Source organism: Cydia splendana, chromosome 4 (genome assembly GCF_910591565.1).
Source record: "Cydia splendana chromosome 4, ilCydSple1.2, whole genome shotgun sequence".
Taxonomy (NCBI): domain Eukaryota; kingdom Metazoa; phylum Arthropoda; class Insecta; order Lepidoptera; family Tortricidae; genus Cydia; species Cydia splendana.
Window position 1 is genome coordinate 2,676,865 of NC_085963.1, and position 15,790 is coordinate 2,692,654.

Consider the following 15,790-nt stretch of genomic DNA (forward strand, 5'->3'; position numbering starts at 1 on the left):
AAAATATTAAAAAGTTATTAAATAGCAGCAAAAGTTAGCAAATATTAAAATGAAAATTGAGCGAAAAATAAATTTAGGTGAAAGCTTGAATGTCGATATAAATATTTAATGCATTCTACGACGCAAATATTGTTATAACTTTGACCGTGATGTATGTGTGTCTGTCTGTGGCACCGGCGTACCGGTGGTACCGCGTAGCTCTTAAACGGGTGAACCAACTGGGATGCGGGTTTTTTCATCTAAAAGCAGGTTTTCTAGTAACGGTTCTTAGACATGTTTTATCAAAATAGGTTCATCTATTCTGTTGTATACCTAATTATTTATTTACATATAGGTATTGTTATAGGTTAATATGAGAATACAATTACAGTGCTCTACGCGGACAAAGTGTACAAAAGCTAGCAAGTAATAAGAACAATATATAATAAAATAAAAAGTACATACAAATTAGTATTTAAATACTAGTGCGTTCTGAAACGCCCATTGTTGCCTATTTGTTGCCCACCGCTTAGTAAGAGCTCGAGTCTGTACATATATATGGGTCAAAACCATTCGGGTAAACCGGCGTCTTTTCTGTTGATATTAGTAGCTGGTTTGTTAGTGCACACCGTTGTATGGGAACCTTGCACTTTGAGACTATGCGCTGAAACTTGGCACAGTTGGTTCTTAACTGGTCCTGAGCAGATACAGACCGGGAGACATCAAGAGCCACCTCTCATTTAGTGGGGGGGAGGGGGGAAGTTCGACGCCGCCGCGCTTCACTTGGAGCATCATTTCTCTAAAACTATACCTATTAGGGCATGTGATATATCATTTTTGGATAAATTAAGGATGAGAAATCTATTTTTAGAACAAAAACCATGCACTTTCTAACAAAAAAAAAGCATAAAGTAGAAAAGACTAAAAAAAGTATTTTTGATTTTTTTATAATTATCAATTTTTTTTTAAAGCGTTGCAGGAATATGAAAACAAAAAATATAGTCGTAAAGCTACATTAATTATGTTTAAAAAAATATATGGTTTATTATACAAATCTGTTGATAAATGGGAGATAAAAACTAATATTAAGCGTGGGTCAGAGTGATCTCATATGAAGGTGAGAAGGTTACTTATAATTTGTTCTACAATCGTTTATTTTTTTTAGTTTTTCGTAAATAACTCGTAAACGGTAGCCCACAGCAAAAAAATATCTTGTACGTAAATAATCTGTTTCAGATTTCATATAATATAAGTGCTACTTTTTTTCGCTAGGATCAATATAAAAAAAATATTGAAGGGAGAAAATAAATTCTATGGTCCCCTTTTTTAGTAATTCGTAAATAATCGATGGCTAATAGCAAAACATGTTTTATTACATGAATAATGTACATAAAATTTCCTACAAAAAAGGTAATTCAAACTTTTTCGCTAGGATAAATATTAAAAAAGATATCAAAGAGAGCTAATAAATTCTAAGGTCCCCTTTTTAAATATTGATCCTAGCGAAAAAAAGTGGCACTTATTTTATAAGAAATCTGAAACACATTATTTACGTAACAGATAATTTTTTGCTCCGGGCTACCGTTTACGAGTTATTTATGAAAAACTAAAAAAAAACGATCGTAGAATGAATTATAAGTAACTTTCCCACCTTAATAATATTTTGTATTGAGATCACTCTGACTCACGCTGTATATTATTTTTTATCTCCCATTTATCAACAGTTTTGTATAATAAACTACATATTTTTTTAAACGTAATAAGTGTAGCTTTACGACTGTATTTTTTGTTTTCAGATTCCTGCTACACTTAAAAAAAAATTAGGTGATTATAAAAAAATAAAAAATACGTTTTTTTAGTCTTTTCTACTTTATTCTTTGTTTTGTTAGAAAGTGCATTGTTTTTGTTCTTTAAATAGATTCTTCATCCTCAAATGCAAGGTGTCGTGCACTAACAAACCAGCTATAGTGACATTACGAAAATTTACGATTTAGGTACAAGTTTCCAAAACTTTCCTCCTAGTTGGATATATTATGTTCGTATCTTACGTTCTACCGTACCAACGCTAGCTTGAATTATCCCTTAAGAGCCCATCAACGTGCACACTAGCGCCACTGCTAAATAACCGTGATTATTTAAATTTGAAAAAAGGGGGCCGCTACGTACTGTATTTTGTATTTAAGTACCTTTTGAATACATCAAACTAGTTTTTATGTTGCTGAATTCGTCAATCTATGCGTCCAAAGTTAATACGGCCGTTTTTGTTGTATGTAGTTTGATGTATTCAAAAGGTACTTCAATACAAAATACAGTACGCAGCCCCCTTTTTTAAATATCTTTCGTTAAATTTAAATAATCACGATTATTTAGCAGTGGCGCTAGTGTGCACGTTTATGGGCTCTTAACTATAAGTATTTATGTATTAAATTGTATAAATTAAACAGGTAGGTCCATAAAGTTACAAAGTAACGCAGATTAAGTTACTAAGTTGGTGAACAGCTAAGGGTTGTAATTAAGTCATCAACTACGGAAATTACTGCAATTGCCTGCTGTTTGTGTAAATAAAACGAATAAAAAGCAGGATATAGTGGATGGAGCTTTATTTACATAGTGGTTCAGTTGATTGTTGCTAGTAAATATCCATTATCATCTTCCTCGCGTTGTCCCGGCAATTTGCCACGGCTCATAGGGCCTGGGGTCCGCTTGGCAACTAATACCAAGAATGGGCGTAGACACTATAGTTTCTATAAAAAGCGACTGCCATCTGACCTTCCAACCCAGAGGGTAAACTAGACCTTATTGGGATTAGTCCGGTTTCCTCACGATGTTTTCCTTCACTGAAAAGCGACTGGTAAATGTGATTGGGATTTCCGGTTGAACTTCAAAATTGCGAAGTCGTCTGGAGATTATTTTTCCTGTTTTTTTCTCACTCATGATGTTTGTAATATTGATAGCTTATTACGCAGTGAATTAACTATTTGGATTACCACCCATATAACCATTCCAGTCGCAGAATCACAAAGTGGTAACTAAATGTCAGATGTGTCGTAACAGAGTCCACTTAACTTGTCCGGTTATTTAGAAAATTTTCTTTAACTTGCACATTTCTACACATAAGTAATATGACATAATGAAGAATTAGTTTTGAAACGCGTTTAACCATTCTTTAGTCAACCCTTTCGCTTCTGATTGGACCCTGTTCATATTTTAAGTATTCTAAGCTCCACCAAATACAATACATAAGAAGCTTTCTTACAATACGTATTTCAGAACAGATATTATTACGCCTCTGCTCAGTATATTAAAAGTATATTGTTTCATTTTCCTTCTAAGAGTGTGCGGTACATGTAAATGAGTTGTTATCAGCTATTTCTTTGCGCCTAAGGGCGGGAAGTACTGAAATATTACACACTCCATTATATTTTGCGGCCGAGTTTTGGGCACTGCTTTTCCTTCTTTAGATATAAGTATATCACAATAAAATGTGTATTATATTTAGGTACAGTCAGCAACTGCCATTCGGTCGTCAATTGGCGTATTTTACTATTGTCATAACCAAACACCGTTTTCAATGTTGCAGCTCATTAAAAATCAGGGTTAGCAGAAGTGTAGATACTTCTGCTAGTGTTTCATATAAATTCCATACTAGCAAAATCGTTTATACAGTTCGAAAAAAGAAACTGATTTGACTAGTAGTCAAATACCCTATTCGGTCAAGATCCTCATCATACACAGAGAAGAGGTTAAAATGACATCCATTAAAAATATCAACGATCTGTAACGACGCGTCATATGCTTTTATTATTCCGTGAAAGCCTGGGAGTTTCGGCAACGGCGTGTAAGTGCCATTATAACACCATTATAATGACTTTAGATAGTGTTCATAATCTTATCTCACAGTGATACAATGCTTGATATATAAATTTTGTACATAACAGTTTTCAACACCGATACCGTATGTTCCTCTCGTTCTTTCATTTCATACAAATTCTGGTTATAGTATTTTTCACATAATATAGCTTGGGACGGCTTGGGTACCGTGACAGCTGTCATATCATGGTTTTAACAAGTGTTTCTGTGAATAGGTGACCATCAAATCTGGCGACCGTGACAGGACTTATTTGGTTGCATTGCACCTGCACTCGCAAAGATCCTAAAACAATACTTCTGCAAATTTCTTGTACTGCCGGTCTAGCCAAGGTGACAATCGCTATCGCTTCGACAACGAATCACTCTTTCATATAAGTGCGACAGTGACAGTTGCGTTTCGATCGCTACGAACCGTAAGCGATTGGCATGTTGGCTACGCGGCCTGAACTTAAACTGTACAGTGTTCTTACCAGAATTGCCTATAAATAGGGAGTATTTTATATGTTTTATGCATTTTAATTTACTCGTACGACGTTGTGGTCGCGATTTAATAGAATTTTGTGGTGAACGCCGTCTCGGACAGTAAAAGTTTATTCATGAACAGTATTTTAACTCCTTTGTTTAGTAGGTAATACTTAAAAATCCTATTTAATAGTTAAGTTTAGTAACGTTCGGGAAAACCGGTGTCTTTACTGTTGATATTACAAAAGGTACCTAATGATTAGGATATACATTTTTCTAAGACTATTGTACAAATATGTACATACAACGTTTCAGGAGTAGGTTTTGACATGTCTATAAGGATAAAGTAAAAAAATTAAACTTTAAAGTCCGGCTATTTTATGAAGTCTACAAAAAAGACGCATTTTAATCTTGACTCCATAGTAAAAAAAAAATAACGGGTTGAACTCCGGAAGTGCCGACAGAAGTGAAAACTCAATGACTAGTCCAAAATGTCTGCAGCACTATGTATATAATTGACCCATCCTACTTTCTATTGAAATACTTTAGTTCCGAAATTGCTGGTTTGGGAAAGCTGAAAGTGAGTTTGTTTAAAATTCGAAATTCAAATTTGTAGCGTTAATTGTTTAAAATTCGAATAGAAATTGTAAAGTTACCTTGCAAACCTCGCATCTAAATATATTTGGTCATGATATTTTGAGTTTTATTCACCAGTACTAGAGTTCACTTTTATTAGCGAATTCATCAAGATGTAGCTTTATTGAATTATATTTGAGTGATATAAAGTTAGAATGTAACTGTGAGATCCTCGTATTTCAACCCGTACAAGATTAGAACCTTTTTCATGTAATGTAATTGAGTTTTTCTTTATTGATTTAAATGTCATTTAAATGAGTGGCCATCTAAACGTTACGGTCACGTGATCGCGTTACGCGTTACCCTGTCTCGAGTTTATCATTTTGTCCCCACCTCAAAAAGTGCCCAGCGCCGCTAAAGAAGTTTTCACTTCAAAAATTGAACATTAAGTATATTTAAAATGGTAAGTGTTCTAGGATCCATCTAACGTTATGGATACGTGTTTGAAAATCGAAGGGTTTGTATGTTTTTTGGTTGGGATTTTGTTATTATCATATACTACCTACTACAGTCTACCAACAGGGAGAGATGGCGGAAGATCGTGCGAAGAGCTGTGTCCGCCTCTACTACCGATGCGGACGCCTCAACGTGACCACGACAGCTCAGTCAAGACCGAAACGACAGAGAAGAAGATGTACAGTCGGTTCCCTAACATTTGTATCCACCCATTCAAATTAGTATAGCAACATGGGTACTTAAGTTGGGGCACCGACCGTACTATAGATAATTTTCATCGGAAAATACAGCCACCACATGCGCCTCTCAAAGTTAATACGCTGACTAATTTATATTGCGGCAGTGCTCGATAAAATGCCTGCGAACTATTTTATTGCCTTCACTCGCAGTTCAATAGTGCTTACTTCAGCTGCCTTTTATTAGAAGCAAGCCTGTGCATGGCTGCCATACAAATGTGTCATACATTGGATAGGTTTTACCAATAAAAATTTGCCTGTTTTGTGCTGAATATGGTAAATTAATCTGAACCGCAGTTTAATAACGAACTATCGATCTCACAGGCAAACTAAAATACTCTTAGGCACATTGCTATTTAATTAGCGTGTAGCAAAATTGAAGTATTTTATTGCACCAACGTTTTCATTTTCCTACACCGAAAGATAAATTAAAAGTAGGTAACATATCTAAATCTTTATACCATCAACCTACAGATTAAAAGCTTGAAGTGGCACTGCAAAAATAAATTTAAATCTAGGTACCTACCTATTGGTCCCCATCCCCACCCAGAGCGAGTTATGAACTTAAAGTAAACTACCAATTATAAATATGAATAGGTAACAATAATAATCACATTTGTATAAACTAGCGTCGTTAGGGCCGGGTCACACCGAGGGCGTTCGCCCCGACACGCGACGCCGCGCCGCGTGTGAACCGCCTTTATTTAAATGTGACGTGTTGAGTCGATGTTGAGGTCGCGGTTGGGTGATGACACTCCGATATGCGGTGACATGTCGTGGTCGTGGCGATATCGCTTTTCGACATTTGACTTGGAATTTTATCATCAAGGATTAAACAGATAAGTTGAGACCTAAGTCAGGAATAGCGTGCGTTTGGGAATACTTATGGTCGTCGCGCCGGTAGCCTTTCACTGCAGGCTCCCAAGTTTTCTAGAAATCTAGACAAACCTTCTGAAAGTGTATTCACATTGGTTGTACGAGTTGGAGAACTGAATTGTCCGTTTTTATGATATATGAGGCAAACGAGCGAATGAGTCGCCTGATGGTAAGTAATGACTGTCGCCTATGGACACCAGAGGGGCTGCCGGTTTTTAAGACGGAAGTACCTGCACTTTTCTTGAAGGTTTGAAGGTCGTATTGGACCGAATTGGTCGTATTGGACATAATACGGCAGGCGATAGATCATTACTACAGTTTAGCTCTGCGAGGCAGGGTTTCTGAAGAGACGCACAGTTTCTGGAAAATCTTTTGTCGGGACCTGCCGCGCTATTATGGATGGTTTTATCAACGTGATAAAATAACGTGACTATACCTTTTAACACCGCGGGATGGACGCTGACGGACACTGTTTTATCACGCTGTCACGTAGACATAAAACGACCATCATATCCGTACTGATGTGTTCTGTTGAAAGCAATTGCTATCCGCAATGAAAGCTTAGGTTCTTACCTACTTCGTTATATTCAGTCCGTATCCACCTACTGCTGAGTGCATAATTGAAATTATGATATTTATAACTTTGTACTGAAAGGCCATGCTCGCTAAGCAATTGCAATGCAATAATGCCTGTTGGCTTGGCGAAAGTAAATACGACGGTAGAAACTCGTTAGAAGCACGGAATCGATACTAGTAAAGTATAACGTTATACCATTAACAAGTCAAACCTTTGAAAAAGAAAGTCGGTTAAAAATTACCCGGAGATTATGATACCTCCATGAATTAAATGACAACCGCAGTCGCAAACTGGTAACAATGCGTGCACACGGCGACGACACTTTGTAACTAAAATGTGTCTGCGTCGACTCTTCCCCATTTCTGGTAAGTGTCGTAACGGCGACGACACTGCGACTGGAATTGTGACCGGAATAGACGGTGTCGACGCAAGATGTGTCTATACCGTGTCGTAATTGGCGACCGAAAATGGTTGTGTGGGCGCTTATTAATAGTGTGCTCCGAGCATCTCAAAAGCTGAGTGGCCTATTACTTAGGTGACACCACCGGTATAAAACTAGGTTAACCGACTTACCGCCACTGACACCAGCGATACCGCAGCTGACGTTTACGAGGCTTCATGTTAAGCCTGTCTATTTTGTGTGTTGTCGTAGGAGGGTTTAATCGTAAAAATCGGTAGCTGGCTTTGTTTATCAACCCATACAACCATTTTCAGTCGCCGTTACGACACGGTGTAAACACATCTTGCGTCGACACCGTCTATTCCGGTCACAATTCTAGTCGCAGTGTCGTCGCCGTTTCGACACAGTTACCAGAAATGGGGAAGAGTCGACGCAGACGCATTTTAGTCACAAAGTTCACACAGTTCGGTAGCCGTTACGACACATTGTGTACGCACAGATTTGGTCAGAAGCCGCACGCAAAGTGCACACAATGTGTCGAGACCTTGTTACCGAAAAGCGTACACACGGTGACGACACTTAGTTACTGAAACAATTCTGGCACATTGTGTGTATACTGTTGCGACGCCGTTACGACACATCTGACATTTAGTTTCTTATTTGATGATTCTGCGACCGGTATGGTTATATGGGAAACATAAAGTATACTACCGTTCACAACATGGTCGCCATTCATTGAACACTAAGTCAAAGACCTCAGTTTATCATCGTATATATACATTATAATTTCGGAGATTCGGGGACAGACTTTAAAAATGAATGCAAAAAATCTTATAAGTACTTAATATTTTTTTGTCCAAGTATAAGTGGATAATAATTTAATACGTCTGGGAGCTGTACGCCGATCAACGAGGTTGTTAGCCTTGATAAAAATTGCGCCGATTGGTAATATACACAAGGAGAGAAATATATAAAGCTATGTTGCCTGCCCTGTCTGGCCTACGTCTGGTCGATGACCTTTCTGACCTAGTCAGTAGTCCTGGGTTCAGATCCCGGTAAGCAATTTGTATGATGAGCATAATGTTGCAGAGTCATGAATTTTTTATGTATTACAATAGTCTGCGGCGGCCATAGAATTCTTATTAATTACTTGGTTGGCTCCGGGCAGCTTATCTTTGCGAGGCCCTTATCTTTTATGCTAAGAAAAAAAATCTGCTAGGGTTGTTGCTATAGATAGTTGCTTTTCGAACAGACTCTATAGTATACGACTGCCTTGTTATCCAACCTCTAGGCTGCCGCTGACAATGGGATATACAATCGCTACCTATTTAATTACAATTTTCAACCCTTCACTACCTCATGGTAGAATTTTTCATAGTCAAATTGGCTTACAAATTGTCCTCAAACAGGCATTTTTGTTACTTTTTAAAGATAGAAGGAAATAAAGGTAAGCTGCAGCAAATAAGTTCTTCGTGTTTCACTAAACAAGCAATATCAAAAACAACAATTAATTGTCGAGGTTCCCATGCGAAAACACTTCTCATTTATCGGAGTATATAATTCGCCTATCACAGTGACTCACTTTATAACCCAAATAAATAAGAACCCTCTCTGAACGCGAATTGTTACGATTCAGGGGTCAAAATAAATTGGTGAGAGAAACTAGACGTTTTAAAATCTGGTTTCGAACTGGGCCACAAATCTAAGGATTAAGAGGCACTTTGCCGTAGAACTTCATTTTTATAAAACTTATTATGAGGTCAGTACATTTTAAAGTGTTTTAGAGCAATTATTAGGGTTTACAGAACTTGACGTCCCTTTGCGTGCACGACCACAGATAAGATAATGGCTTGAATTTTGACAACCCTAAATAGCCGAAAGGGATAGTGCCATATATTAGAAAGGGACAGCATGATTCGACCCTGAACCGCGGTCAAACTTCGGTTTTATAGGAAGTTTCCTTTCTGTACGGTAGTACCTACTATTATTTATTCTGTGCTCTGGCGCTCAATCGTCCTTATGATTCTGGTCCCTCACCTACATAACATGATAAATGCTTAACTATCTTCATCATCTCAGAGAAGAAGAGACTTGGCAAGTATCTTAGGCTACAAAGGCTTACCATGGGCTTACCTATCAAATCAAACGCTGGTTAGTTTGGAGTGGCACCTGTTTCGAGGTTTTAATCTACAGTAAAAACGAAACCCAAAACATGATCTTATAATACATTACATTTTTTTACTTTGTGAATACTGAAAACTGCGCCATCTATGAACAAACTTTTGTACAACATGGTTAATTGATATTAACGCCATCTATTTGTTACGTACGGCACTTTTGTGTCTTGAACTGCACTAATAACAATGCGTTCGTATCATAATAATTTTATAATATTTCAAATACGCAATTATTCTTTTTTAAATTGTTAAAAATAAGTACACGACATGAAAGATAAAATTGAAATTTAATAAAATGGATTGGCAAACTACAATTAATTACGACATGTAAATAAATGTTATTTTTTTGTACGCGGCTCAATGATAAAATACAAAAGAAACATGGCAACTCTGATTTTGACAGTTCACCGATTGCCGTCTGCTATTGCTGTCACTGTCAGTTAGTCAATTCGAGCGAGCGATGGTGAATGGAGAGCGGCGATGCGCTTTCTAATCGCCATCTAATTCGATTGTTAATAACACGCGTCTAAAACAAAATAACGTACGCCTCGAATACCGCGTCCGTGGAAAATGAAAGCTTGTGTTAAAACTGGATAATTGTCTGTACACGAGGCGAAGCGCTCAATTATAAAATTATTTTACAGTTTCTTTCATAGAAGATGGACAAAAATCGCGATCGTTGTCTGTTATTAGTGTCTTAACGCAGTGTTCCGTGAAATGTGATGTATTGTGGCTGATTTAAGGATTATTTTGCCATTTGTAAGTATTTTCGTGTGTGCATTCGTTCAGAAATAAGTGTTTTGCAAACATCCGTTGCTTCCCCTCTTGTTGAAGTACCTCGGTATTGTGTTCTACGCTCGGAATTATGATCATGACATCAATTTCTCAACAATGATTGGTGTCAATAGTTTATCAATGCTTTCTTACGATATTTTCTGTTATATTTTACTTGGTTAATGAACTTATATACCTTAATCGTATTATGTATAATGATACGTTACTAGTCATGGCAGTTGTTTTGGTTTGACTTTGTTTTGATACGTAAACTGACTTGTAAATGAGATAATCTATGATAAAAGTAAACAGATAAGGAGCTTCACCTTGAAAATATTGTACACTGATATTTTGACACAGTATTGCTTTATGTTTACTTATGGAATAATGATTTTATTAGTGAAGTTTGTATAGATAAGTTAATGCCTCTATAGTTCGTTTTTTAGCATTAGGAAAAGACTACACGATCTTGATGGGTCTTTTTAATGAAAATCGCTTTTTAAAAATCAGTAACTATTACTTATGAAAGCAAAGAATGTAAATAATCGTATATGATTCAAAATTGTTACATATTTGCTGTGGCTTATTTTTCAAAAGTGTTTTTCAATAAAAAGACACATCAAGATTGTTTACCTTTTATCTAAGGCTAAAAAAATGAACTATAATATTACATATAGTTGCAGCATACCTAAATGTGTGATGTTAAAATGACAAATAAAATTTAATTCAGCTTCCTTCCAGCATCCTATTGTTCTAATACTACATATTACAATGTACCTCCAATGAAATTTGAATCATTATTAATTGGAAAAGAGTTGACTTGTTTTAGTTCATTAGATTATAAATTAAATTAAATTTTATTTTCTTATAAGTATAAGAAATGGTACCATTAATTCAAAATTGACTGCATTTTTTTTGTATGAGGGCATTGGAGGTTAAAAATGCCCTCTAATTATTTGTCATTATTATAATTGTTGCAAATAGGCCAGGTTATTGACCCCAATGTATGCCCATCTCATAGAAAGTGACAATAGGTTTTGGCTAAAAATTAAGATAAAGATGGTTAAATAATAAATTTACCTATATAATCTTCTGTTCACTTTATAATAACAGTGGTAAGTGTGGTAACAAACTGAATTAAAGCTAGACTTTTTAAATTAGTCCTAATGAAAGTTTTTATGGAGTATTTATGAAATACAAATATTTGTTTTTTTTCCTATTTTTAAAACAAACTCATACTTACTGTGAAGGGGCCCACTGATTAACAGTCCGCCGGATGGTATCGGCCTGTCAGTTAGAACAAAATTTGGACAGTTCTGACCAACTGACAGGCTGATACCGTCCGGCGGACTGTTAATCAGTGGGCCCCTTAAAATCCTGATTGTTGTTGATATCAATATTTTCAATACTGTGAAGTTGGCTAGTAAGTGTATACACAATTACACATATCTCCATATTGTAAACAAGCTATGCAGACTTTTTCAAAATGAAATATTGTATCCTTAAAACACTACACACTTGGTTGTAATTACCACTTAATTTTAACAGTCAATTTTCAGTTCTTCAATGTAATGTACAAGTAAATTTGTATAGTTCTTATTATCTTTCAGGTTGACCGATGCAGCCATGTCCAGCGACGAGTCAAGCGTGCGAGTTGCAGTCAGGTAATTGTTCACTTCTTACATTTATGTGTAAAAGCAATGGGGTTGGCTACTGTCAAAGGTTTACATAGATGGCGCCATCATAGCTTGCCCCTTTTTCTATGAGATTCAGCTTAAAGGGCATCCAGGGCATAAAATTCCATTGAAAAACAAAAATTTGACACTATTCTAGGGATTGACAGGGCAAGCTATGGTGGCGCCATCTGCTAAGTACTTCGACCGACCAACCCAATTTATGCCCACTTGAGAAGATCCTTTTGTTTAGCAGATTAGGGTTTGATCCGAAAAAATCATCTCAGAAAATCTCTACTATAGTGAAACTAATTATCATTTTATTATTTACATTTTTACAAAATTGTATACATATTTCTATAGATTTTTATACAACTGTGTATATGTTTTTGTATAACTAAAACTACCTATACTATAGTATATTAGCGACCCGCCCCGGCTTCGCAGCCTTCGCACGGGTTACACAAAACCTTAACAAATTATACACCCAAACCTTCCCCAAGAATTCAAGAATAACTCTGTTCATAGTAGTCTGTTCGAGAAACGGAAAACGGTGAAAAATAGAGATAATACCCCCAAAAATACGTGTGATACCTCATTAGATTCGTAATGATGTCTAGAAAAATGTATTCGAAGCGTGTATTAGCACATAAAAAAATTACAAAAGTTACTAAGAAAAAAAAGAAGAAAAATATAGATTTTTCTTATTTCTCAAATATCTCAAAAAGTATTAATATTTAAGAAACAAAAATTAATATTATAAAAGAGGAGGATATTTCTAACCAAGCATTTCATACTTCCAGAACTGTATCTCCATTATTTATACTTTTTATTCAACGCTGAACACAGCCCTCCGCGCCGCATTTTCGGGAAACGCGCGCGGCGTGAAAAAGCGATTACGTAACATTAAATTTAATTTTAAAGGTATTAAATATTCATTGAAAAATTTTAAAAAAATATGGTGTATTTAAAACATGTCAAGAAATGTAATACTTGTAGAAATTTATCTTAAAGTTATTTTTTCAACAAGTTAGGCAATTGTTAAAGAACAAAATTTTTTCGAAATTCCTTCTTTATTGAAAACGAAAAAAAATGTATACATAACTATTGTAACATTTCCTCGCCGTCTAGAGCCCTTCTAATAAGATCACGTTATAAAAGTTCTGAAATTTTTTTATATATTTTAATAGTTTGGTTATAATAATATTGTGTTATATGTTACAATGTTACCTTGATTTTTCATTTTTCGTAAATTTTCTATGTTATTCTAAAACTTATTTTAAGCAAAGTATTAACTTTATTAAAACTTTTATAATGTGATCTTATTAAGCATGTATATGAGAAGGACTCTAGAAAGCGACAAAATTTACCGATAGTTATTTAATATTTATACATTTTTTTTCGTTTTCAATAAAGAAGGATGTTCGAGAAAATTTTGTTGATAAAAAATTGCATAACTTATACAAAAAATTACTTTAAGATAAATTTATAAAAGTAGTAGATTTGTTAACATGTTTTAAATACACCATATTTTTTTAAAATTTTTCAATCAATATTTAATATCTTTAAAATTATATTTAATGTTACGTAATCGTTTTTTCACGCCGCGCGCGTTTCTCGAAAAGGAGGCGCGGAGGGCTGTGTTCAGCGTTGAATAAAAAGTATAAATAATGGAGTTACACTTAGTTCTGCAAGTATGGAATGTTTTATTGGAAATATCCTCCTCTTTTATAATATTAATTTTGGTTTCTTAAATATTAATACTTTTTGAGATATTAGGGAAATAAAAAATATCTACTTTTTTCCCCCTTTTTTTGTTTATAACTTTTGATATTTTTTGTGTGCTAATACACGCTTAGAATACATTTATCTAGACATCATTACGAATCTAATGAGGTATCACACGTATTTTTAGGAGTATTATCTCTATTTTTCACCGTTTTCCGTTTCTCGAACAGACTATAGGTGAAAACTGCTTGAAAATCCGTTCAGTAGTTTTCCAGTTTATCGCGAACATACCTACCCAAAAACAGACAGACGCGGCGGGGGACTTTGTTTTATTAAGGTGTAGTGGTAAATTATACGTAAGTAACTCAAGACTCAAGAACCGCCAGGACAAAAAACTTGACACAAAGACCTGACCCTAATGACAATAGTTGACAATCTTTCAATGACGAATAAAATTTCCACCGAATTACCACACCAATTTTCATAGTTACGGCCACAATGGAAAGAATAGTGGGGGTACAGTCGGCAATAATGGATGTGAGTTCTATTGATGTCTTATTACTTGCCCAGTCATTTTACCAGTGATTTGCGGTTTGTTAACGTAATTTTACATTTTAACAATTTAAGGCCATAGCATCTCGCCGTGTGTGCGTTAATCGCGCGAGCTTTGTGCCTTCTCTCATAAAGATCTGTATATTAACCCCCTTATTCATAAAATCCATCCTTTTCTTACCAATACTTAAGTTAAAATGACAGATAACGACAAACGATTATTAGCTAATCGAGGTTTGTAGCGCGTTTATTAATAAAGGGTAAGTGTGCACCTGCACAGGCGTTTATTTTTTTTACAGTTTTGACGCTTCGCGCAACTGGGCCATTTTATTTAAAGTTGTCCCCTACACTTTTTTTTCATAATTGGGATTTTTTATGTTATTTCTACTCAGAATCCCCAAAAGTGTCCCAAGATTTCCATACATTATTCGATCTTTCCATTCCGAAACCGCCATACAAAGTCTATGAAAAAGTGGTAACGGAATGGGAAAAAATCCTTGGGACACTTTTTTCTCCTATTAGGATAGAAAGAGCTCGTGATTTTGATTAGAAATAACATAAAAAATCCCAATTTTGAAAAAAAAGTGTAGGGGACAACTTTAAATAAAATGGCCCAACTATTGGATGACATTGAAAATGAACATCAAAATTAAAAAAGTACGCAAAAACTTCATCCACCTTAGGTTACATTACATGAAAATAAAACGTGCATTTACGTTACGTATGTATGTACTGTCACCATCAGATATATCGGAGCGGCCAAGGTGTTCACAAATATCTGAACACGCCTCTATTGTCAAGGCGTTAGAGTGCGTGTTCAGATATTTTTGAGCACCTCGGCCGCTCCAATATATCTGATGGCGACTGTACAGTCGACGTCAAAAATATGTTTACACTATTGCACCTTATTACTTTGTAATAAGGCTAAAAATGTAAACATATCTTTGACGTCGACTGTACACGCATCGTAAAATGTTAGATTACATAAAAGGTGTGACGAATATTTCTAACACTTTGCTAACCCTACTTGTTAACAAACACTTCACTATCAATTATTATGTAAATTACAAAATATGTATGCATATATGTAAACGTGTCATACCTGTATACCTACCTTTGTTTTATTTATACTGTAAGTGACATGTGACTAATACGTTCTCGTATTAACAATAGTCCGCAATATTTCGTATTTGACCGTCGCATGTTAATTTCACTTTCAATATTTATGACGGCAATAATTATGACATCTCTATTAGGTTATTGTGTGGGCGTAGTTATAAATTGGCGACATAAAATGCGAACAGAGTCCTTACATGTCATAGAGAGAGAATAATTTATTGTCATAGATAATTTATAAACAGTTATGCCGAGACAGAAGCTATGTTAGATAATGT

At 35.4% G+C, this 15,790-nt stretch overlaps 1 protein-coding gene across 1 annotated transcript in view; it reads left to right on the forward strand.

Moving 5' to 3' along the window:
- Nucleotides 1-10,092: 10,092 nt before the first annotated feature.
- The window catches only part of LOC134789728 (kinesin-like protein KIF21A), a 121,038-nt gene continuing 115,340 nt past the window's right edge, over nucleotides 10,093-15,790 (forward strand). Inside the window, exons 1-2 of the mRNA XM_063760360.1 lie at nucleotides 10,093-10,428; nucleotides 12,054-12,107. Coding sequence (XP_063616430.1) covers nucleotides 12,070-12,107 — 38 coding nt within the window. The 5' untranslated portion in view covers nucleotides 10,093-10,428; nucleotides 12,054-12,069. The remainder of the gene's footprint in view (nucleotides 10,429-12,053; nucleotides 12,108-15,790) is intronic.